Below are 25,885 nucleotides of genomic sequence, written 5' to 3'. Positions count from 1 at the left end.
AAATTTCTTTTTAACATTAGGTTAAGAAGATAAACTGTGGTATGTGTTAAGAGTTACAGAAGCACAGAAGGAGTAAATGGCTATGCAGAGGGAGAGGTACAAGGATGGGGTACAGGTCAGTGAGAGGACTTCTCTCCTATCCATAAAGCACTGGCTTCGATCCACAGCATGGGTTCTGAGGACGAGGAAACTGCAATGGACTGGATGAAGTGTGACAGACAAAGGGAAAGAGAACATGAAATGTCACGAACATAAAACTGAATTATATACTTCATAAATCATAAGTTGGGGCTGGAAAGAATGGTTCAGTGGTTAAGAGCACTGGCTGTTCTTTTCAAGCAGAGCACCCAAGTTGGATTCCCAGGACCCACATAAGGAGCTCACAACTGTCTGTAACTCCAGTGACAAGGAATCTAATGTCCTCTTCTAGACTGTGCAGCATTAGATATGCATGTGGTGCTGGTGCACAGACATATATGCAGGTAATACATCATACACATAAAATAAACATATTTTAAAAGAAATCCTGAAGTTTTCCTGAGCATGGTAGCATATACCTGTGATCTCAGTGCTCAGTGGGCAAGGCTAGGTGAATATCTGAATTGGAGGCTAGCCTGGTCTACACAGTAAGTCTAATGCTAGCCAGAGCTACATAATGAAACCTTTTTTATTTTTAAGATTTTTATGAAAAAAAATTCTGTATTTTTTGAGAAGCAGCCTACAATTGCTTCATAAATGTCAACAATGCCAAGAAGAGCTTTTAAGCAGGAATTATATGCTATTGCTATGTTTTTTGTAAAATCCTAAAAACAGAAGAGTATAGATGGGAACAAAAAGTAAAAGTAGCAAGCTGGACACTAGGGAACACCAGCCTGCCCTCTGTCAGGAGACCTAGGAGAAGGGAAAATTCAGCCCAGGTAATACTGATAGACCTGTAACTGGAGTTTGGCCATGGACAGTGTGACCAGCAAAAAAAAAAAACAACAAACACACACAATGTTATCCAGAGGTTAAGAAATATGGCAATGACAATGTAAATAAATCTCTGCAGTAAGAATGTCTCTTAGCTATTCAATTACATGTACTATTAAGACTATTACTCCACTCCATTGATTCTACACTTACTTACTATTCCTCTGTTCTATATTGTATGTGTGTGTGCATGCCTTATGTGAGTATGTGCATCTGAGTGCAGCACCCTCAGAGACCAGAGGCATCAGATCTCCTCGGAGCTAGAATTACAGACTGTCGAAGAACAATGAACTATGACACTCTGGGAGAGCAGACAGTGCTCTTAACCGCTGAGCCTCTTCTCCAACCCCAGTGTCCCTTTCTTTCACATTGTATTCCTTAATTAAACTAAAAGCTATGTATTGAGAGAAAAGGGCAGGCAAGATGCCTCTGAGCGTAAAAGCGCCTACTACCACACCAAACAACCTGGATTCACTCCAGGACTCATGTAGTAGAGAGAACCAGTTCCTACAAGTGTTCTCTGACTTCCACAGACGTGCTGTGGCGAGCACGCACACACACACACACACACACACACACACACACACACAGACAAACACACACACACATAAATAAAGACATAAATACATGAATAAAATGTAATTTATAAAAACATAAGAGAAATGATAGTTTTACTTCTTAGGCAGATCTCATAAATATTGTGTAGTCTATGAAAATACTTTCTTTTGGGCTGGAGAGATGGCTCAGCGGTTAAGAGCACTGGCTTTTCTTCCAGAGGTCCTGCGTTCAATTCTCAGCCACCACATGGTGGCTCACAACCATCTATAATAGGATCTGATGCCCTCTTCTGGTGTGTCCAAGGAGAACCACAGTATACTCAGATACATAAAATAAATAAATCTTTTAAAAAAAGAAAAGAAAAGAAAGAAAACACTTTCTTTCTATACTAAGTTTGTGTAACATTTTTCAGATACCAGGAAGGTAATTATAATAGTATAATAATAAACCTGGTCAAAGAATGTCTTTCTAATTGTAACAATGAAGAATTCATTATAAGAAACAAACAGGGGCTGGTGAGATGGCTCAGTGGGTAAGAGCACCCGACTGCTCTTCCGAAGGTCCAGAGTTCAAAAATCCCAGCAACCACATGGTGGCTCACAACCATCCGCAACGAGATCTGGTTCCCTCTTCTGGAGTGTCTGAAGACAGCTACAGTGTACTTACATATAATAAATAAATCTTAAAAAAAAAAAAAAAAAGAAACAAACAAAATATTACAAGGATATTTTAAAAAGTAGTATCTTACCTGAAATACCAGGACTTGAAGGATTTGATAAAGGTCTGGAACCTTCTAGAGATGGTTCTATTCCTTTAGAAAGGGATCCATCTACCAGAATATCAGCTTCATCAATATCATCACAGGTTCCTCCAATTTGGAGAAAATGAAGCTCACCACCTACAGTATAGTAAAATTTCATCAACAAATACATATAAAATAGTTTTTAATTAAATGGAGTATTAGTTAAAATTCATAATTTGTTCAAATAGTACTTAACACCCAGATAAAAACCACTACAGCAATTACCTATGTCAAAAAATTTGGAGATTTAGTCTCAATGAGCTACAACCAATTAAGTAACGAAAATAGAATACAGAGATTTATTTTAAGACTACTAAAATGGCTGGGCAGTGGTGGCTCACGCCATTAATCCCAGCACTTGGGAGGCAGAGGCAGGCAGATTTCTGAGTTTGAGGCCAGCCTGGCTACAGAGTGAGTTCCAGGACAGCCAGGACTGCACCGAGAAACCCTGTCTCAAAAAAAGAAAAAACAAACAAACATAAAAACCCATAAACAAACAAACAAACAAAAGACTACATGCAAAAAACCTGGCTTCAATTTCTACCACCTACATGATGGCTCACACCATTTGTAACTCCAATTCCAGGGGATCTTACAGGTTTGTGTGGCCTCCAAGGGCACAAGCACATGTACAAACAACACATGAAAGCAAAACACTCATACACATCTGTTAAAAAGGTATTTATTCTCATCCTCTTTACATCATATAACACATTAGTTTTATACCTTTAACTAATTTATCTGTTACTGTGATCACCTTACGGATGAGTACACTAACACAGTAGCTATATATATTAACATCCATAGGCCAATCTCTTAATTCCAGGAGTAAGAAAAATAAACAGATATTTTAACTTTTGATGTGCTCACAATGGAATTTTTTTACAAAGCAAATCAAATTTCTAATTTTCATACCTGTCACATAAAAACTTACAGCAAACTCAGCAAGTATGTGAGACTAAAACCAAAACTCCATGATTACAAATAATGTTCCATTGTAACACGAGTTTATGTAGTTACACTTCCAAAAGAGAACATATATGTGTGTGTATGCAAAATATATATTATGTATATATAAAGCTATAAAACTTACAGACAACCAAAGTGAGGTAAATAATGAGAACCAGGTAACTCACGGCCACTTCCTAAGGAAATATGACCTACAGAACTTTGAAAGTTAAAAAATGTTAGTTTCAAGAGAGATACCAACAAGTCCTTCTACTTAAGGTTACAGTCCTGTGTAGGACAAGCAAAGCACTAAAGACCAAGCATCTATCAGAAATGCAAGTAGCAAGTCAAGTAACAAGGGCTGGACAATCTCTACCCACATAACCCTCAGATGTTTCACACAAGGTCACCAACAGCCAGAGAGGCCCCAAGTCAGCCCAGGCTATTAAGCCTCCACATCAATGCAAAAGTGACTTGAGGAATTCCATTAGAAAATAAAGGCAGAGAGAACAGACAGGACCATACTGCATAAAGTTGTCAGACACAAAATCTGAATGAACTAAGCATGCTGACACTGAAACAGTAAGAAACAAGCCTTCCTCCAAGTCCCTTTCAGAAACAAAGTCATCCTATTTAAACTCAGGATGGAGGGGGTTGCCATCCCACAGTCAAAACCCTGACCCATAATTGTTCCTGTTTGAAAGAAATGCAGGGATGGTAATGGAGAGGAGCCTGAGGAAAAGAAGGTCCAGGGGCAGGCCCAAAGTAGGATCCAGCTCAAGGGGAGGTCCCAAGGCCTGACACTATTACTAAACCAATGGAGCACTCACAAAGAGACCTACCATGACCGCACAGCTGAAAGAGTCATATGCAGATATTTGCACCCAACCAATGGACAGAAGCTGCTGACCCCTGTTGCTGAATTAGGAAAGGCTGGAAGAAGCTGAGGAGGAGGGTGACCCTGCAGGAGGATCAGCAGTCTCAATTAACCTGACCCCCAATGTCTCAAACACTGGACCTCCAACCAGGCAGTATACACCAGCTGATATGAGGCCCCCAGCACATATACAGCAGAGGACTTCCAGTTCTGGGTTCAGTCAGAGAAGATGCACCTAACTCTAAAGAGACTGGAGGCCCCAGGGAGTTTAGACATCTGGGTGGGTGGGGGAGTGGGGGTTGGGGCTGATGAAATCTGGAGTGTTAAATAGATAAGTACATACATACATACATACATACATACATACAACTAACAAACAAAAAAGTAGGATGAAAGTTTCTCAAGAAACTTTCACTGCAGATGAACCATATATTCCAGCAATTCTACTACGGGGTAAACTTTCAAAGGGCAGCACTGTGTCAAAGAAACATTTGCACGTCCAAGTTCACAGAAGTGCTGAATTCACAACAGACAGCAAAAGTGCCCTTAAACTAATGAATGAAAAGAAAAGGCTGACACAAGTATATAATGTAATATACTTAGCCATAAAAACCAATGAAACCCTGTCATTTACAATAACTTGAGCAGAACTAGAGATCATTATGTTAGGCAAAAAATAAATAAATAAATAAATCAGAAAAGTACCTCAATGAAGTGACTCCTATGAAATGTAAAAAAGCTGATATATCTCCTATAAGTTCAGAGCAGAATGACAGTTACAGAGACCAGGGTCAAGGAAGAGGGAAATGTGTAATGGTTTATCAGTGGACACTACCAATACAGCAGCAGCAAGTAGCTCTGGGGTAACGACTATACACTGCACATAACAACACATATTAACAGGTCAAAGGCCACTAGAAAGGACTTCAAAGTTTCTTCCACAAAGACATGATGAGTGAGGAGATAAATGCACTTAACAGGATTTAAACATTACTCAAAAGTATTACTTAATATACAGCTCTATATTGCTCAATACACAGATGTATTAAATATGAATAACAATGAATAATGCTTCTAGCTTTGTTCATGTTACAATTATTTATAATAATAATTTTTAGAGCTCAAGAAATGGCAAAGTCCATAAAGAGTAGAGTTTGGATCCCCAGAACTCGGGTAAACATCAAAAGGTATGATGGCCACTTGAAACTTCAGTGCTCAAAAGCCTGAGACGGGCCATGTGGAACAAGCTGGCTACTAGAATAGCTGATCAAAACCTGGACACAACTGAGAGGCCCTGCCTCAGTGGAACTGGAGAGTTAGAGAAAGGCTCTCAATGTCAGCCCTGGAACTGCATGCACAAGCTTACACATAGGGGAAGTTGGTCTTCGTGACACACCTGAAATCCCAGCATTGAAGAGAGTTCAAGGACAGCCAGGAAAATCAGCTATCACAAGAGACTGCTTCTTGATAATCCTACTGTCCTAACTCTAAGAATATATAAATCTACTTTCAAATTCTTACTAAATTGTATCTCTCATCAAAAAATAAATAATTAATTAATTAAACCCTTATTGCATTCTACACATATTAGGTTCCTACAAGTATGTGTCCTGGGCCAAATTCCTGAAGCACCATTTTGGGCAATTTATGGCAAGATGGCAACTTCTCAGATCCTCCATACTGAATACCACAGGAACTCACTTTATATTCTTTTATTTTTTGTTTTGTTTTGTTTTTCGAGACAGGGTTTCTCTGTATAGCCCTGGCTGTCCTGGAACTCACTCTGTAGACCAGGCTGGCCTCGAACTCAGAAATCCGTGTGCCACCACGCCCGGCAGGGAATTAATTTTGAGGTCCTTCAGCTTTTGTTATACTCTGACAATGCAGTATACACAGTTTAAAAGACTTAACAACACACTGAGCAGAACGCCTCTCTGCCATTCGTTAGCCCTGTGATTAGTTACTGAACTCTCCTTCACTTAAGTTTACTGATCTGCAAAATGGGCTCTACAAAAAGCATATGCACTGAAAAATAGGTGTGATCACTAAGAGTAACACACTAGTGCACATGATCATAAGTTAAAATTCCCTGGAACTTTCTAGTACTTAAAAGAGCTACTCTCAAGTCTCACGTGTCCTTCAAAGTTTTATCTTTCTGAAATTATGCTGAATGTTCCTATTTTATATCTTTACTATTATTTTAATGTACTTTGAAGATTTTTCCCCCTTTCTGGGTATTAAACTAGATGTAGCTCAAATTTGTAATCTGAATCAATTAATGTATAAGCTACTACCCTCTTTGGCCAAGCCCTAGGAATGTACTTAACAAAATACTCAGCTTAATAACTCCAAAAGCACAGATAGAGGTTTGTGTAGCTTTTCTTAAATCCACCAACTCTTCATTATAGTCATCTAGGCTTCAAGAATTGTGTGGCCCTATAATTCCAACTAACCTATCGATAGCATATTTGTTATGATTCAAAATGCCAGTAGTATTTGTGAAAATCTATAGTGCAGTTATTTGATTTATACATATTTATATATATGGAAATAGTGCACACTATCCAAAGGGGGTCTCAAATGTTTCAAAACTAATTTTTATCAGCCAAAGCTTATAAGAAAAGAAGACGCCGGGCGGTGGTGGCGCACGCCTTTAATCCCAGCACTTGGGAGGCAGAGGCAGGCGGATTTCTGAGTTCGAGGCCAGCCTGGTNAAAAAAAGAAAAGAAAAGAAGACCAGCAGGGAGTGGTGGTGCACACCTTTAATCCCAGCACTTGGGAGGCAGAGGCAGGCGGATTTCTGAGTTCGAGGCTAGCCTGGTCCACAGAGTGAGTTCCAGGACAGCCAGGGCTACACAGAGAAACCCTGTCACTAACCCTCCCTACCCCCCAAAAAAAAAAGAAAAAAAAGAAGACCAAATATCTTATCATCTTACAAAACTAAAGACTATTTGCTAAGTTGTTTTTTCCAGAAGTAATCTGTGCCAGAAACGTTATATAAATTGTTTGATTATAAAAAGCCTAAGCAATAGACTATAGGAGCTAGAGTAGAAAAAACACATCTATAAGTGAACTATGAGGGCCTTTACACAGAGGTGCAGCAGTGGGGGGCTCCCTAACTAAGGTGACAACATACCCACACACCCTTGCTTTGTAAGCTGCCATGACAGGAGCCTCCCTAACTATTCATATGTGCCCAGCTGTGACTAACTAACATCTCTGAAACCATGTGCCCAATAAGTCCTTCCTCCCTCAGCAGCTTCTGTGTGCTCTCATACCAACACACATGGGCCCTCTTATCCAAGTTGCTAAGGAAACTAGGTCCACAAATGTAGGTAGTCAGTATTCACAAAGTACCATGATACTTGAAATTAAGCAAAGCTCTATCTTGCTACACAATCCAGGGTGGCCTCAAACTCATGACCCTAGAGTTTCACCATCCTAAGTAAACATTTACACTCAGCTGAGAAGATACTTTCTGAGAACTTACTAAGCTAATTACAATAGATTTCTTGCCTAAGAAACTTTAAAAAATAAGTTTAAAGGCATTAAAAACAATATTACCTAGAAAGAAAAACTAATCTCTTACATGGATCTAAAATTCACATGAGATAATGTACATAGACAAATGTCACCGAAGGTTTCTCAGAAGAATCAAGCAAGCAGCTCACCTTTGGTGCACGCACACAGCCTGTCTGTGCCTGAGCAGTAAATGACAGAAACAAATGTATCCTGTTCTTCAGTGCCCTCCTTTTTCGGAGGCTCCACTTTGGCCAAAATTTCGAAGTTTGAAAGGTCTAATACTTTTACGTATCCTCCCTGAGTGGTTACTACCAGGTGTCCAAGCGTAGAAATGTCAGACTTTTTTTCTCTTTCAATCCCGTTCTTTGAGGCTAACTGCATTTCCTCAGCAGGTTCCTCACAGTCATCCTCTCGATTATCCAGTATATCTGGTGGAAGCAAAATGAGCGAGGTAATTGTATCCTGGGGATCTTTGATATGTTGGATTTTTACTGGCTCCTCTTCTAACGTCACTATTCGAGTGGTATAGTTCATCTTGTAAAGAACTAGATATCCCCCGCTAACATTCCTCTGTTCTGGCTGAATGATCAAATGCTCCGGCACATCTGCTGGTGACTCATGTTGGATCACACTGATATTTGCACCATTCACTACAGCAAGATTGGATTCCAGATCACCTTTACGTCTATTACATAGTGCAGAGTTTAATTTATTTAAATTATTCAAGGCCTCGACTTGATTTATTGCACTCAATGATTCCACAGAGCATGTCCGCAGTCCTACCAACAAATGAATTCCATCAGCACAAGGAGTTATAGAGTCTATACAAAGAGTCTCCTCCTCTGCAAACTTTGGTAGCCTCAAGCACTGCACCAAAGTCCCAGGCTTGGGGAACACAGAGTTCCACTTCTCGGAATCTGGAGAAGTGAGGCTGGCGGCTGCATCTGCAAACTGCTGGATGTAAGTCACAGGTGGATCCTGTAACAACAACTGCTCCTGGTTGTCCAGCTCCATTTCAATAATCTGCGGAACTGTAAAACCGTCATCGTGCAAACTTTTACTCATGATATTGTTCATCTGTGAAAAGATTTTCCCTGCTTTCTCATCAGATTCTTTGATACTATAAAGAAGTAACACAGGTAAAGTCCTCCTGACCAGAGGAGAATTCAGTTCTGAATTTGTGCAGGATTCATTGTCAGTTGACCCTTGTTCTGATATACTTTCGCCCTGAGTTCTGCTTAAACCATCCAGTGACCTGTGAGAATTACTGCTAATGGGTGAGGTAGCAGGAGACTTATATGCTAATAAGCCTCCAGCCAATAAACAGGGGAAGGGAATGTTGTGCTGCTCCTGGTGCTTTTCCTTTGTCTTTTCACTCTTAGAGTTCGTTAGGGAGGGGTTTGCCCCAAGTTCTTCAAGATCCTTAACAGTATCTTCAAGCACATTAGCCACAATCTCCCACTGCAGTTTTTCTGGCTGCTGGAGAATGCTGAGAGCTGTTATATCAAGGCTTACTTCCATGGCTTCCTTCTGTGATGTATGCCCTTTGAGGAAAAAAAAAACAAATTGGCACATTAGATGCAGCAGCTGTGGTCATGCAAATCACTATCAGTACTTCAGTGAGGTTTTCCTGATTCATCTGACCTATGTATTACTAAATAATACTAGAACTCAAAGGATTTCATGGCCAGCAGGATAGATCAGCAGGTAGGCTCTTGCCCTGAAGCCAGCCTCAGCTTGATGATCACTGGGACCCACAAGGTAGAAAATGAAACTACTTCCTGCATGCTGTCCCGCTGACCTTCACATGTGCCAATACATACATGCATACACAAAAATTAAGTTATTTTTTTATATCCAATATTTTAAAAGAAATATAATCAAATGTCAGATGACCCTACATATGAAAACTTAAAAAAGACTACTAAAGAAATTCAAAATTATTTTTAACTCAAATATATTTTGTAGAGAAGAAATTGATTCTTAAGTCATGGTAAAGTATTACTATATTATTTAGTTATTGCTTTAAATTGATGCTAAAAGAATAGAATTTCTGGACTTCATTTCTAAACCAAAAATACACCCAATATTCTTTGTGTATTATAATTTATTGATTCTCTCAAATACCTAAGAAAAATATCATAATCTTAGTTCCTTTCTTTTTTTTTTTTTTTTTGGTTTTTCGAGACAGGGTTTCTCTTTATAGCTCTGGCTGTCCTGGAGCTCACTCTGTAGACCAGGCTGGCCTCGAACTCAGAAATCCGCCTGCCTCTGCCTCCCGAGTGCTGGGATTAAAGGCGTGCGCCACCACGCCCGGCTCCTTTCTTTTTTTAATACTTTAAAATTCAAGCACCATTTCTTCCCTCTTGCTCCACAATGCTGGCGGTCACATAGAGACAAAACCCCACCAGAGACAGCAACCAATTCTCCACTCAAACACTGAACTGAAAATTCTCTCAACCAATTTTGATTATTTTTTAACTTTCCCAACAATATGAATCAGTCAGTAAAAACAGTGGGGGAGAAAAAAAAAAAACATTCTAATGATAGGTAAAAATAAAGAAAAGATAAAACTTACAGGGTTACCCAGAATTTTAAGATAATCTGGGATTATTTTAACTTTACATATTACTAACCTCTACAACTGAAATATTATCTACCTGAAGCTGAAGAGTGAGCGGTCCATTCCTCTGAACTCTGTGGTTATAATAACAAATAGCCATCTCACTAAGTGGCACTATCTACACATACTTTCCCAGATTGGAAAAAAAAGGAAAGTATTTGCGTAAGTTTAATTAATTAAAATCTATTTCCTTGAAATGCTTACCTATTGGATGTACTAAATTTAAAAAACTAACTTTTTAAGTTATGGCAAAAAATTATCCAAATAGAATAGTTTTAATCTATGTATATATTAACTCAGAATAAATACACAAAGCGCATAAAATTAGGACAATATTTAAAGTAAATAGTATGCACAATGAAGCTATTTAAAAAGAAACGATCAACTATGCTAGGTGGCTCACTGCTGCAACCCCAACAGGAAAGACTGAGTGGGGAGGGTTACTCTGAGTATGAGGCCGGTCTGCACTACAGTGAGTGCTGAGATACAGTGAGACCCTGCTCAAAAGACGCAAGCAACTAGAAAAATAAATAAACAAAGAAAAACATAGCAAGTAGCTCTATTATTCTACTTCCTCTTATACCCACTGAATGCACATCTGGGACACCGGATAATCCAGTATGAGACTCTGACATCTCTAACGCTGTTCCTCCTCTTCAGTGTATGTTTACGGTGCTCTGGAAGGAACACAGGACTTTCTGCAGGTCAGATCACCACTCTGCCACAGTCTGACCCTTCATTCAAAGTCTCTGCTAGACATACACTAGACCACAGAATTAACTTTCAGGCAATCTGTGTGTAATGCAATACTTTCAACCACTCTGGAAAAGCCTTCTGTCCCTGGCTTTAAGTAGCATCAAAGCCAGTTTCTAACAGCCACACGTCCTGATTTTGTCTTGGCTGTCTTCTAAAGCCATCAACGTTCAGTCTGTTCTCGATTCTCCAGTCAGCCCTGTTTTCAGCCTTCATGAGAAGTCATGTTTCCTTGACTCAGATATATGATTCAGGAACAAACTTTTCTCTTTGAAATCAAGTAAGAACTTTCAAAACTTATAATCTTCAACCAAAAACAGATGTCTCTTATTGTGCACTCTTACTTCTGAGGTTAATACTGCCTACAATTTAACTACGTCATTCAAATGCATATAAATCACTTAGAGGAGTTCTAAAATGGCATCTAAAAGTTGTAAGACAATTCAGGATGAGACTACATCTCTCATTACTATCAGGTTTAGATGTTTACTCCATAATCCTCCAAAAGGTTACTGGTATAAAAGTATAAGTTAGAACCTATATTTTTGAAATTAGTCTTAAACAAAAGTATTTTCCTATGAGCAAACAGCCTACTTAAAAACCATCAAATGCAGAAATTAACTAGGGCTAAGAGGATGGCATAGTCAGTAAAATGCATGCATTGAAAGGAAAGCATGAGGGACCTCAATGTAGTCCCCAGAACCTATGCACAACAGGTCAGGCAAGCAAGCATATTTGTAACCAGCACTAGGGAGGCCAAGACGAGCAGGTCCCTGGGGCTCACTGGCCAAACAGTTTGGTCTAGGACTAATTAACTCTAAGTCAATGAAAGATTCTGCCAAAGAGAAAGAAACACATGCACATAAACACACACATGCACACAAACACTGGAGGTGCCTCCAACACACGTGAACTCACACTTATGTACATACATATACTAAATATAAATAAAGGGATATATTAAGGGATATTAAGGGATATTTAAATTTTTAAAGTGAAAGGATTTTACTCCTTACTGCTATGATCTTTTAATTCTATTCAAAGACAATACTTCTTTAAAAATGTATCACATGTACCAACAAAAATTAAGGCCCTGGATAACACTACATACCTTTAATCCCAAAACTCAGGGGACAGAAGCACAAAACTCTGTGAGTTCAAGGCTAGTATGATCTATACAAATTCCAAACTAGCCAGAGCTACATAATGAGATGCTGTCTCAAAAGAAAATAATATATAATAAATGTCTGCATATTAGAAACTGAAGTACATCCTAAGGCAGTGTAGAAAATCAAACAAGCACAGATGAAAAACACAATGATAAAAGAAAAGTAAAGAATATAGACCAAATGCAAGTATTATTTTGGAAAGTGAGACAGCGTCTTGCTGTATAGTCCAGACTAGGCCCAATCTTATAGCAATCCTTCTGACGACAGCCATCACGGCAGACTATGGGGTTGCCAGCACTCCCCCAAAATGTAAGTACTGTTAATCTCCAAAATACAGACAAGGTTTTTAGACCAAAAGAAAAGAATACAATTGTGGCAGACAATTAGGTTAAAACCAAAAAAACTTAAAAAAAGATGAGAGGGCATTGAAAACACTTACTATAAACACTCATAAGAAAAAAAACTAAAGTCCACACAGTTAAATAACCTAACAAAAACCAGGAGTCTTTCCTGTAAAAAAGTTCAAGGTTCCAGAAAGTCTCCAGTACCCACCCTATTTCTCTATGCACGATTAAGAAAATGTAACAGCATGCCAATTCTATGTTTGTAAAAGGACAGCAAAGGAGGAAAAGGCTAAACGGTGTGCACTGTGTTTGTGTGTGTCCACAGACCATGGAGCATGTGTGGAAGTACTTGTGGAGTCTGCTGGCTCTTTTCACCAACAGAGGTCTCAGAGACGAACTTAGGGCATCAGCATTGGCAGTAAGCATCAACTACCTACTGAACCACCCTGGCCGCCTGGTCTGAACTTTCTAAATGGAATCAGTTCTTTTTCTTTTCTAAAATTATAAATCTCTGTATCTCTCAGGGCATTTTCATGTCTTTTTGTTTTTTCCAGAGCTAAGAACTTTAAAACTGAGTGTTAAACAAAAATCAGTACAGCCTTCTCCTTAGCAGCATTAAAAATAATTCATCACAAATCAGAATTTAGAAAACATTTGCTATTTTATAATAACGAGTTTTTAACTGCTACACTACACAAACTCACACTTCTTCTAAAGACATAAAGTATGTTTCATATCCTTGACATGTTCATGATATGGTATTCTAGTTGCAATAACCATCACTTTATAAACAATGAGCATTTCCCAGGTACTGTGAACAATTCTTTAATGCATGCTAAATACCATTATTTTACAAAATATAACTAGACAATAATAATAAGCAGATTGGGATGTATACTCTAACATGATAGGGCAGAGGCAGATGGCTCAACTAACCATAAGCTGGATATAAGGCTTGCTACACAATCCTGAGGCTTTAAGGTCAGATCCCCAGCACCCATAGAAAGGCCAAGCATGGCATCTATTAGTGACTCCAGCACTGAGGGATACATAGACCGGTGGAACCCTGCAGCTATTTGACTTGACCAGCTAACCATGTCAAATAAACAAGCTCCCAATTTAGTAAGAGATTTAGTAAGAGCTACTTGTTTTATACAGGTTCTTTATACTCAAAGAAGTTAAAACTGTAAAATCATCAGCATGTGGCATCAGGGAGATCTTGCCTTGTTTGCTCATGAAATACTAAGGTAAAAAACCCTGTATAAAAACCCTGTCTCAAAAGTAAGGAAGGGTTTTCATACTAAGGTAGAGAAATAACAGACCTTTAACACATCAACCTCCAGCATATGCACATATGAGCATTATCAAACACATGCATGGACCCATAAAGAAAAATTATGCAATAAGGCCATTAGAGATGCACTAACCTATCCTATGAATGACACTGAAAAATATTTAACTCATGTGAGCCAGATGCTGACATATGCCTCTAATCCAACATTGAGTGTATATCAAGGCAAGAAGAATGTAGAGCTCACTAACAGAAAAGCAAGCTCCAGGAGAGAGAGCCTGGCTACCTGACAGCCATGCTGCTTTTACCTTAGCATTTCATGAGTAAACAAGGCAATATCTACTTGATGTCACAATGCCTATGAGTTTACAGTTTCAACTGCTTTGAGTATAAAGAACTTTTATTTAAATATTATTCTGATTTAAAGAGCATAGCATGCAAATAAAATAAGCACAATTTCTATTCTCTGGAATATGTGACAGGGAATACTTTATTCCCTGTAAATGAAATGACTGTCATTTAAATTTTAATTATGAAACACAATGTTCTAATACTGAATTCCAAGATCTGACAGACATAGGACACTGAAATGGTGTGTATCAGTAAAGACTTCCAGTTTCACCAAGAAATTATCAACTAATTGGTATGAAGATTTACTTTGAACAGTATAAATATAAAGAGATATAAAATATATTCTCTAAGGTTTTTTTGCATACCTGTCACAGAATCCGATCTGGAATGCTCTTCACTGTCTGAATCCTCCAGCAAATCATCACTTAAAGACAAAGTAACAACAATTTCAATTCAAAAGAAAAGAAAACAAGTGAGCCTTACAGTCCAGGGATATGCATCAGCTACAATGCAGGAACCTGCATGTGTCAGATCTTGGGTTTAATCCCCAGCAGGGAAAAAAAGAACACACATCACATAAGAAAGCAAAAAAGACACAGCACAGCTGGGGTGGCTTATCTCCTATACTTTAGAGGGGGCAGGGCTGGGGATCACACTGTATGTTCTATTCAAGCACTGTTAGCACTGAGCTCAGGGCTGGAGAGATGGCTCACTGGTTAAGAACAGTTGTTGCTCTTAAAGAGAAGCCAGGTTCAGTTCCCAGCACCGATATATATGATGGTTCAATTCGGAGGGCTCTGAATCCGTCTTCTGAAACCTCCATCAGCACCAGACACGGACATGGTACACATACACACTTGCAGACAAAATACTTAACACACCTAAATAAATAAATGTTAAAAATATTTAAAAATCAAACAAAACCGAGCTACAACTCCAGTGCAGAAATGCAGTGTTTAAAGCACTATTACATAGCTAAAACAATAGCAATATACAAACTGCTAAAAAAATGTGATATAAATCAATTTGATATATAACTGCTAAACAATTATAAAGCAGTAAATGAATGTTTACATGAAAGTTTTTGTGGAAGGAAACCTCTAAAATTCTAGTATTTATAGATATAGGAAATTAGAGATAATTTATAGCAAACACAAAAGAGAATGTCAGCTAGTCAAATCAAACTTGAACTTGTTGTAGTAAAATACTAACAGCTATCATCAACAAATTCAAGACCATTACTCTAAAACCAAAAAAACAGTGTTATGAACATTATGTGTGTTATGAACATTATGTGTGTGTATAATGTATTATAAAGGTATTCACACCAACATTCACTCTGATTGTGTTTATGGGTATTCATTCAGTGAGTCACAGTTCAGAAGACAGGAGGAAAGACAATGATCTGTCCTTTGCCCTTCATTCGGGTGGCCAAGAAACTGCCAGGTGGCATCTTTGCATCACCCTTTCCTCGTTCTTGCAGATGTAACAGTTGTCTGCCATGTCTGAGGGAGGGCAGAGGGAAGGGGGAGCCGGATCAGATTTATAACTACAGAAGAAAATTCATCCAAAATGTAGGTGGTAAGGGCAATAGTCCTATGGGAGGGGCTGCCCAGAAGGTGACAGGGCAGCAAAGATAAGATGAAACATAGATTTAGAAGGTGTTGGAGCCAGGGTACTGGAGGGAAATGTATGCTAGCCAGGTCAAGGCATACTAAAATTAACTGTTGCACATGCGTGTGCATGTCTGTCTGTCTGTCTGTCTATCTTTCATTTGTAAACCCAGAGAGCTTCGGAGCGGTACAGGAAAGCGCCAGTTTAGCCAAATAACCGCTGCAAGAGGTTCCCTATGTTCTCTCTCATTCACATTCCTATCTTTGCCAACTTTTCTACAATAAACATATTTACGCACATACTATTCAGCTTTTAGGTGACAAAAAAATATTTTAAAAAGTAACAATCAAAAAAAAAAAGAAAAGAAAAAAGAAAAGTAACAATCATACAAGATAAATTATAGGCAAGTTACAAATCATACAAAATAAATTACGGTAAGTTACAAGTTTAGATAATACTACCTTTGTTTTAAAGCTAATATAATATCATTAATTTTATCAATGCCATAGTGTCCTCAAAAATGAAATTCAGAACATCTTTGCCAACTCAGCAAAATGCACAAAGCCAAGCAGTGTAGTAAATGTCTTATCTCAGCACTTGAGGTCAGAGGTAAGATCAAGAGTTCAAAGTCAATCTAGGATAGATACTCAAGAGCCTGTCTCAAAAAAGAAATATATATAACAAGTATAGCATCTAGAGGAAATTAAGTATGCTATCATGTTCTCATTGAGGACATTAAGAATTGTGTCAATGCTTTGTAAAAATGAGTCAAAAGTAATTCCTAAACAAGTTATACTGTAATAACTTTAAACCCAACGTTTAATCTCAAATTGTTGTTCCTAAAGTTAATGGAACCCACATTTGATATGTGAAGATTAAACATATTGCATCTTGTGTCACACAAAGTCAGAAGTATTTCTATTTACTAGTAATGCACAGGACCCCCATTGCCTCTGGAAGGGAAGAGGAAGCAGAAGTCAAGAGTCAGGGACAGAGCACCAAGGCTGTATTTTGCTCTGGGTTTTCTTCTGCTGTAAAAGAGGGCATCAGCACACTGTCCTGCTTTACCCTCCGCGTGCTAGGTGCATGTGTTCCCCGTAATGCTGCCTGTTCCTCTGCCCCTCAGGCCCTTCCCACCTTTTTGGCAGGAGAAGGAGTCTGGGACTTAAACCCAGGATCCCCTTTGCCCCTGCTGGTCAAGCACTCTACAAGCGAGTACATCCTCAACCTGGAGTCCCGCTTTGCCCTTCTTATTACCATGTGGTTCACTTCTGTGTACTACCTCAGCCAATTGGTCACTAACTATATAATGCTGTAATAAATTTCTGCTGGAAACAACACAAGAGTATAATAAACTGTGTTTGTGTGTGTGTGTGTGTTGTGTGTGTGTGTGTGTATGTGTGTGTGTATGTGTGTATACATGTATACATGTGATACACTTCCCCAAAGAGGAATGTGGCAATCCTAGAAGCCTATTTTTATGCAACTTTTAATCTACAAATTTAAATTTTAAAACAAAATTCTAATTAAAATCAATGTTTAAAATGACAGGCCAATTTCATTATCTTCCATAATTACCCACTAAATCCTTTAATAAAATCATAAAAAAAAAAAATCAAGCATTCTTAGTTCTAGTGTTATCAGCAAATGTGCTAATAAACTGAGACAAAAAGAGCTAAACTGCTTGCCACTCAAACTTTCAGGCAGATGTACAATAACAGAAAATAGCCATCAAGTTTTCATTTAGTCTGTACCAGATCTCAGGTACAATTCCTTTATCTGTCAGTCAATTTCCACAAGTTAGTACCATGACAAAGTATACAAACTTCCCAATTTATATGTTTTGAATTATCAATTAAATGTCTTAATTTTTATTTAACAAAATTTTGTATCACTTAAATAAAAATGCATGTCACTGAGCCTAGTAGCACACCTGTAATCCCAGCACGCCTGGGAAAGAAGCAGGAGAATTGCTGTGGATTTGAGGGCAGGCTGATCTATGTAATAAGCTCCAGACAAGTCAGGGCTGCATATCAAAATCTTGTCTCAAAAGGACACCCGGGGGTGCTGGGGGAGACATGACTGGAGTATAGCAACCATGGCATCAGTAACTTTGAACATCCAGCAGGTAAAAGGCAGATACTCTCAACCAAGTCACAGTTAAATATGCTTCATTTCACATTATCCCCAGTAGAGTCTGCACAGGGATAGCTGCTATCATTCATCACACGCTCAGGGGCTATTATTTCTGTTTATGTGACTAAAACTGAGCCATGTGAAACTGGCCCAATTTAAAGTCAAAAGTGGAGATTCTTTGGAAACCAGAGGGTTTCCTGGACTCTGTACTCCCATCTCCTATAGATCAGATAAAGCCACAAGAGTCAAGAATCTACCAAAGCAGCTAAGGGTCTCAAGCTCTATGCAAGCTGCATCCTGCAGTTCTGAGGAGTAGAGATATCCACATCTCAAGCCAATGCAGGTGTCTAAACAAAACAAAAACCACCAGCCATGTCTCCTCAATCCTACTAGTTTGCTACTGCCTCAGCTACAGTTATTTGCTACTCAGGGCCACTCACTTTCAGAACTAAGAGAAAGCAGGCTCATTTCTGAACAACTATTCTGTGGAACTAGGAGGTAAAAGGTAAAATTACAAATTTAATCCACTGCTTTAATATTAACGTTTCAACTTCCTTTTCTTGTTTTATTTTTGTTACGCCTTTGTTTAGATACTAAAGACAGAACTAAGGACCTCACGAATGCTACACATGCACTCTGTGAGCTACAATGCCTAAATGTTAGGGTTTAATATGGCAATGGCTTTCTAAAGACTGGAATTTACTTTTTCAAGAATTATATAGTTTGACATTTATTGCATAGAAATGGATTGACAAGAGTACCTACGTAACAGATAATTTGACAAATGTATTTTAGCCTGTTCTATATAACTGGGACTACTACTGTTTGCTACCCGTTTGGCACTGGGCACGTTTACACGTTTCATTATCATATATTTATTCTTAGACACTTGTCAATATTTCTACCAACTCCTGTTTGTCTTAGCTATATAACAAAGGAAAATATCATGTGGAGAAAAGGTGTATTTAATACACAGTGGCATTTCCTTTTGTGTGTTTTATTTCTTGGTCTTTTGAGACCAAATACTTACTTTATGTTCCAACTATCAGATCCAACTAGTCTGTGGTAATCTGAATGAAAACTTCTGAATTTCATATAACCTTCAGGATTTCAGCTCAACATCTATTTTCTATTCTCTAACTTGAACCACTTTTTTGTTCTCATTGAGTTAAGAAAATGAAATTTAGAATATGAAAACATGTACCACTATAAATACTACATTTAAAAAAAAAATACACGTACCTGTCTCCTTCCAGTTTCGGTATGTCTGAGCAACTAGAAGAGTCTTCCAGCCATGCCAAAGTGGGTCTCCTTGAATCAACCCCTGAACTTGGGTCTCCTGATAGGATCAGCTGTTGCACAATTGCTGGGTCATAGGCATTAATTTCAAACTTCAAGTGCACCTTCATGAGTTTGGAGACATCCCATATGCAGATCTTCCCACGTTTGGTTGCAGCAGCTAGAAACTGAGGACAGCTCCCAGACCCAAAGCAAGCTATTCTATCAGCTCCATCTGCAGAAGGAAGCTGTGCAGGACTCGTTGCCAGGGTGACTGACAAGGGCACATTCTGGGTGTGCTCGCCCTTCACAAAGGGGCAGTTGGGAGAGTGTCTCTCATGTTCGGACCTTCGGACAGAGTGAAAAGGGGAAGTTTAATGAAGAACAAAGCAGAAACTAGAAGATTGCCTGCTTTGTAGATACATGTAAAGTCTTACTCTTCCATTTTTATATACTGGGATGTGGAGTGTGGCAGAGGCAGGTAAGTACTAGAATCCAGGCTTTGAGCACATAGAACAAGTACTTCACTATTCAGCTGTATTTCCAACCCTTAACTAAGCTTAGCTTTACCTGCTTACTCAATCTCTTTAAAGTACCCACGGTGCTCACACTGTCCATATTATGGGCATTTATTGCTAGCAGCTGTACTCATTTTAACTGAATACAGTGTGGAATCAGCACTACAATGCAAATCATGATAAAAATGCCCAATTTCCTAATATTTCCATTTGGTTTTCTGTTGTTTGTTTCCTTGTTTATTTTCCTTCATACCATTTCTTTTATTTTTTTTAATTTATTTACTATATGTAAGTACACTGTAGCTGTCTTCAGACACACCAGAAGAGGGCATCAGATTTCATTCATTATGGATGGTTGTGAGCCACCGTGTGGTTGCTGGGATTTGAACTCAGGACCTTTTGGAAGCGCAGTCGGCGCTCTTAACCACTGATCTATCTTGCCAGCCTTTCTCTCCCCCCCCCCTCCAAAAAATTTTTTTTTTTTTTTTTGGTTTTTCGAGACAGGGTTCTCTGTATAGCCCTGGCTGTCCTGGAACTCACTTTGTAGAGCAGGCCAGCCTCAAACTCAGAAATCCGACTGCCTCTGCTGGGATTAAAGGCGTGCACCACCACACCCGGCATATAATTTCAAAGTGATACTTTAGAACAGGATCCTGCTACCAAAGACATAATCTTTGTTTCCTTACTCACAGCATAGAGAGCAAGAGAATTTTACTCATAAAGCATGCTATTTCTCAGAACAGACGCTTGTTTTTCACACCACACCTGCAGCTTACTGTTATGACGTCCTGGGCAAACTGTAAAGCACAGTACTTGAGCTACATTGTCTCCCAGCCAAGTTCTAGCGCATTTCCCCTTTCTACCTTCTCTTAACTGAGTTTTAACTTTTTAATTAGATATTTGAAGCTACATGTGTCTGTGTAAAATAAAATTAAAAGCCAACTTCATTTATAGCCAACCCCAATAATCTCTTAGCAGATTTCAAATAAGAGTCTTAGGATCTTAACTAGTACAGCTCTAAAATACTTTTAGTAGTTTATGGGAAAAATTTATTATTTTACTATTATTTTGTTAATTACTTCAAAGAATTTTAAATCACCAGTAGCACTGAGCCACTCTGTAACAGTTTTTGTAAAACAAGAACATACAGAATGTTACTGACAATAATCACTAAAAAAGATAAACTTGGGGCTGGAGAGAAGGCTCAGCAGTTAAGAGCACTGACTGCTCTTCCAGAGTCCAAAGTTCAATTTCCAGCACACACATGGTGGCTCAGAGCCATCTGTAATGGGATCCAATGCCCTCTTCTGGTGTGCCTGAAAACAGCAACAGTGTGCTCATATACATAAAATAAATGAATAAATTTACAAGTATATAAAAAGTTCTTCTAATTCTCTACTAATCCTCATGAATTTGTCAAACTATATTGGCCATAGCAATTTTTTACAAAGAAAAACACAGCATCATTATGTAGCTTTGAATGGCATCAAACTCACAAAAGATCCACCTGCCTCTGCCTCCCAGAAGCCACTGTACTCTTGGTGGACATTTAAAATCTTTCCAGTTTTTCACTGTGATGGCCAATCTTGTCATAAAGCCAAGCATACAAAAAGAATTAGCTCCTAAGAGTAGAGAGGTAAATACAGAACTGACAGAAGATAGAGAATACCCACTTTGTTTGCTTGCTTGCTTGTTTTTTGAGACAGGGTTTCTCTATGTAACAAACTATAGGTATATTAGCTGTACTAGACTTTGTTAACCAGGCTGAACTTGAACACACAGAGATCCACCTGCCTCTGTATCCTACGGGCTGGGATTAAAGGTGTGGGTCATTAGATTAAATAATGATTTTTTTGGTTTGGTTGTCAACTAATAAACATGAAACTTCAATCCATTTTAGTACAAACTATGCGACATCTCTGAAAATTAAAAACTGTTTCTACTGCTTACTGGACAAGCACCCTTGCTACACTTTTTTTCTTCTAAATTAAGGCTTCATAGTAGATCTTGGGTACTATTGCATATTTAGTGTTAGTAATAAAATATTGTACAGTATAATTCACAGGCTCAAGATGCCCTGTAAAAGGTTACTTAAAATTAAAACTGTGTACTATAAATACTTCCATGCATGAATTCTCTGTTAGCTTTCCTCAATGGCCCAGAACTACACTGCTACAGTAGTGCTATGGTTGGTGTAACATGGCCTCTGGACTGCTAAGAGCCTACTTCTATCTTAGCATTTTCCCTATGCAGATTTTGGAGTACTGTGACGGAATATAGAAAGAACTACCTCATTTTTCTTAAATAGCAAAATACAGCCAAAATAACACATAGGAAAAAAAGAAAAGATTACATCAAAATCAAAAAAGCAAAATTTAGAAGTACTATGATACTAACTTTTAGCCAATTACACCTAGGAAACTCAAGACTCACCAAGGTTCATCCGTAGGTTCCCAACAAACGAGGCATACACTACAAGTAAAACACATGGCTCTATCATCTCCAGATGAAGCAGGCTGCAAAAATAAATAGAGGAGATATTTATTTTAACAAATAAATTATGTTAAAATAGAGGAGAAAGGAGGGAAGAAAAAGGGAGAAAAAGAAAAGAAGAAAAAAAGAAAGGTGGAAGAAAAGAAAGATGGTGGGTACCTAGAGGAGAGAGATAAGGGCAGGAAAGAGAAAAAGAAAATTCAACCATTAATTGTCTTTTCAAAAAGTTCCCAATTCCAAGTACAATTTTCCAAGGGGGAAAAATGTACAGTATTACTCCATTCATATCAAAGTAAGTGTTCAATAAATTTTCAGGCAAACTAGAGCAACATAGTGAGAGCCTGAATAGAAAATCTATAACCAAACAAACACATGAATAAATAGATGCAGTGTCTCACTGCATGTTTCTGGCTGGGCTGCACCTCATGGACCCCCCTCACGTCCAAGTGCTAGTGTTTCAGGTGCATCGCCACTTTCTGCCTTTGCAGAATGACTGCTACTCAAGAATCAACTACCAGATTATACGAGTTAGATATGTGAAAATAGCACATAGCCAAAGACATTTCCCAAAATGACACTTAAGGAACACATCAATTTGATAGCAAAAAGAGCAAATGTCTTAATCTGAAAGATTAAGTATCAAATAACCCAGTATAGGACTAACAGCATAATAAAGTACATAGCTAGGTTGCAGAAAAAAAAAATCTATTAATGATATTTTTTACCTGGTGATAAAATCCAGCTTGAGCCATGGGATCTGGCTGTGCCCACCTATAGCCAACATGAGGCCATGAAGTGAAAGTCTCCCTTCTGTTAGCTTCACTGTACATCAATGCCCTAATAGGAAAGAGACAGTAAAACATGGGGATGATTATATTGAGATTTTTATTTTCAACTAAAAATAATTGTTTTAGTAGGTTTAAATTCCCCAACTGTAAATTAACAGAAAATCTGACTTGTGACTATAGAAATCAAATTAATTCCACAGGTAGATTCAATTAACTAATAATCAGAGAGCAGGAAATGAAGAGGCTGACTTGACGTAGAGCCCTGCACCCTTTCCTTTGGCCACAAGCGGGCTAAGTGGGCGTCTGTCTCCGATTTACTGTCCAAACATTTAGGCAGTCCTTCATTTTTATTTCTTTTCTTTCTTTTTTTTTTTTCCTGGTTGTTTTATTAACTAGAAAGCGGGGGCGAGGGAAGGGAGGGTGTTCTCTCTCTAGGGGAGCTGTGGCTCTAACAACCTTTAGTTTGGTTTACTTTACTTCAGCTTAGGTTATATCGAGACAGTGTCTCAACTGTGCAGCCCTGACTGACCTGGAACTCACTATGTGGCTGGCTTAAAACTCACAGCCTCATTCTCCCTGCTGGGATTAAAGGTGTATACCACTAAGGCCAGAAACTCTAGTAAATTCTGAAAAGTGTTTTGCAGCCTATAACCACAGCACTCAGGAGCCTGAGGCAAAAATATCATGAGCTGAAAGACAGCCTTATGAGACTACCTGGAAAATAAAATAAAATCTTCACACGCTCATAGTAAAATGCTTTACTTCAAAGCTATGTCAAACTATAACTCAGGGCATCAGTGAATTTGTTAAGGACAATAACAAACTAAAGTCCAAAAGCCTTCAGATAAGAGCACACTATTGAGCAAAGTTTCCTCTTGCTTTTATAGCTCTATACACAGTAACTGAAAGCAAAGTAACAGAGAAAAATCACGACAAAACAGACCAGAAAAATACATTTCTATATAGCTGTCCAAAACTAATCCATTCAACAGTACTGTACTAGTCCACCCCACTGCTCTGGGTGACTGCTGAGAGCGCGCGTGGGAAGGGAGGAGCACAACAGTATCAGAACTTGATGCAGCTGCTTGGCCTGCATGAAGCGCTTGGATCCAATCCCCAGCAATGCTATGTATACCTGGTAGCAATTCTGTTAGCCCAGGACACAGACCCTTTGAAATACAGTAATAGACATTCCCCTTTTTGGAAAATATAAATTTTGAGGGCTAGAAAGGTTCCATGTTTAGGATATGTCTTTGCCAGGAGGGAGGGTGAGACAATGTCTCCTATAGGACAGGCTAGCCTCAACTCACTATGTCCACCCATGTTTCTGTAGATTCATTTACTAATGAAATAACTTGGAAACTACATCAAATTAGTGTGTGAGGATATTTTAGCACACAGAAGGAACATGTGACTAGAGTTAGAATCACCTAGACAACATATCCCTCAGGCACACCTGCTAGAGAAATGTGACTGAAGAGGGGATTAAAAAATAAATAAATAAATAAACCCTTAATTTGGGAGCCACTAGCCTGTCCCTGAGATTCAAACATGAATGAGAAGGGGAAACTAAGTTGCATACAAGCATTCACTATTCTCTGGTTCCTGTCCCCTGTGAGCTGTAGCCTCAAATTATAAGCTAAAATAAGCCCTTTCTTCCCCAAGTTGCTTCTTTTCAAAAGTAACTAAACAAAACAAAATCCTATCTCATGATCTCATTCCCTAAAATGCAACACTTATCACAGTGTGCAGTAGCATCTTCAGAGACAGCACTGTAACTGCAAAAGAGCTCTGCAGAGTCGTTAAGATCTCAAGGTCTGAGGTACTCAGACAGCACCTGCTCTTATCACACACTTCTTTTTCTCTGATCCCTTCCAAACAGGTTCCAAGAGTATTTTCATGATAGCCGTTAACACTTAGCACCTGATACTCAGATTTCATGTGGCCTACTCTGTTAATCTGACCAAAAGACACAGAGAACAGCATTGCTCTAGCAAACAAAAACCCTCACCACTTGCTAATATAATTAATAGGAATTGTGTCTGTAATAAATCACTTAATACAAATAAGGAAAATGAATAATGTGGAGGATAAACTGCTACATACTATGAATATAAGAGCCATACTTAAGTTACAAGTTCATTCATTCAGAATTGCACTTGCTAGCTTCACCATACACTATTTATAAATGTAGTTCAAGAAAATGCAAAGACAGTGACTCATCCGATGAAAATGTCAGACATGAAACATTATAAGCTTTAGATTTACATAAAACAGGTACTCAATAAATCTGAAAAGAACTGATGGTAGTGGTTTGATTTTCAAAGTACTATTTCAATGTAGGGCAAACAGCATAAAAATTTTAAGGCAACTACTCCAATGACCTAAGGCGGGGAGCACTTCTTTTGCTTTGAGAACTTCATACCTATTTGAGACCTTCATTGTATTCACTGTGAATACAATGTATTTTAATCACACCTACTCCTCCATACTCCCTTCAATGAACCCCCCCCCTTTATCTTGAGACCGTCCCAGATAGTTACAATGTATCTATCTGATCACATCCCACCATTCCAAGGGTAACAGTGTGCGCTTTACTTACCCTCACAGTTCTACACAGTATTTGTCAGAATTCATGGCAAAGGTCAATACATTTCATTAATGGTGAAATACTACACACCCAACCAATAAATGGCTTAAAATTTCCTCAAATAGCCAGGCATGGTGGCGCATGCTTTTAATCCCAGCACTCACTTGGGAGGCAGAGGCAGGTGGATTTCTGAGTTCGAGGCCAGCCTGGTCTACAGAGTAAGTTCCAGGACAGCCAGAGGTACACAGAGAAACGCTG

The 25,885-nt window shown here is 38.5% G+C and overlaps 1 protein-coding gene across 2 annotated transcripts in view; it reads right to left on the bottom strand.

Moving 5' to 3' along the window:
• Positions 1-25,885, bottom strand: part of Birc6 (baculoviral IAP repeat containing 6) — a 174,407-nt gene that overhangs the window by 119,990 nt on the left and 28,532 nt on the right. For both annotated transcript variants that reach the window (XM_021186109.2, XM_021186110.2), the window contains exons 5-10: positions 22,975-23,086; positions 22,190-22,272; positions 19,203-19,586; positions 14,576-14,634; positions 7,829-9,223; positions 2,279-2,428 (exon numbers count right to left, since the gene is read on the bottom strand). In XM_021186109.2, the coding sequence (XP_021041768.1) occupies positions 2,279-2,428; positions 7,829-9,223; positions 14,576-14,634; positions 19,203-19,586; positions 22,190-22,272; positions 22,975-23,086 (2,183 nt within the window). The remainder of the gene's footprint in view (positions 1-2,278; positions 2,429-7,828; positions 9,224-14,575; positions 14,635-19,202; positions 19,587-22,189; positions 22,273-22,974; positions 23,087-25,885) is intronic.

This window comes from Mus caroli, chromosome 17 (assembly GCF_900094665.2).
Source record: "Mus caroli chromosome 17, CAROLI_EIJ_v1.1, whole genome shotgun sequence".
Classification (NCBI taxonomy): domain Eukaryota; kingdom Metazoa; phylum Chordata; class Mammalia; order Rodentia; family Muridae; genus Mus; species Mus caroli.
This window is presented reverse-complemented; position numbering and strand designations above follow the sequence as displayed.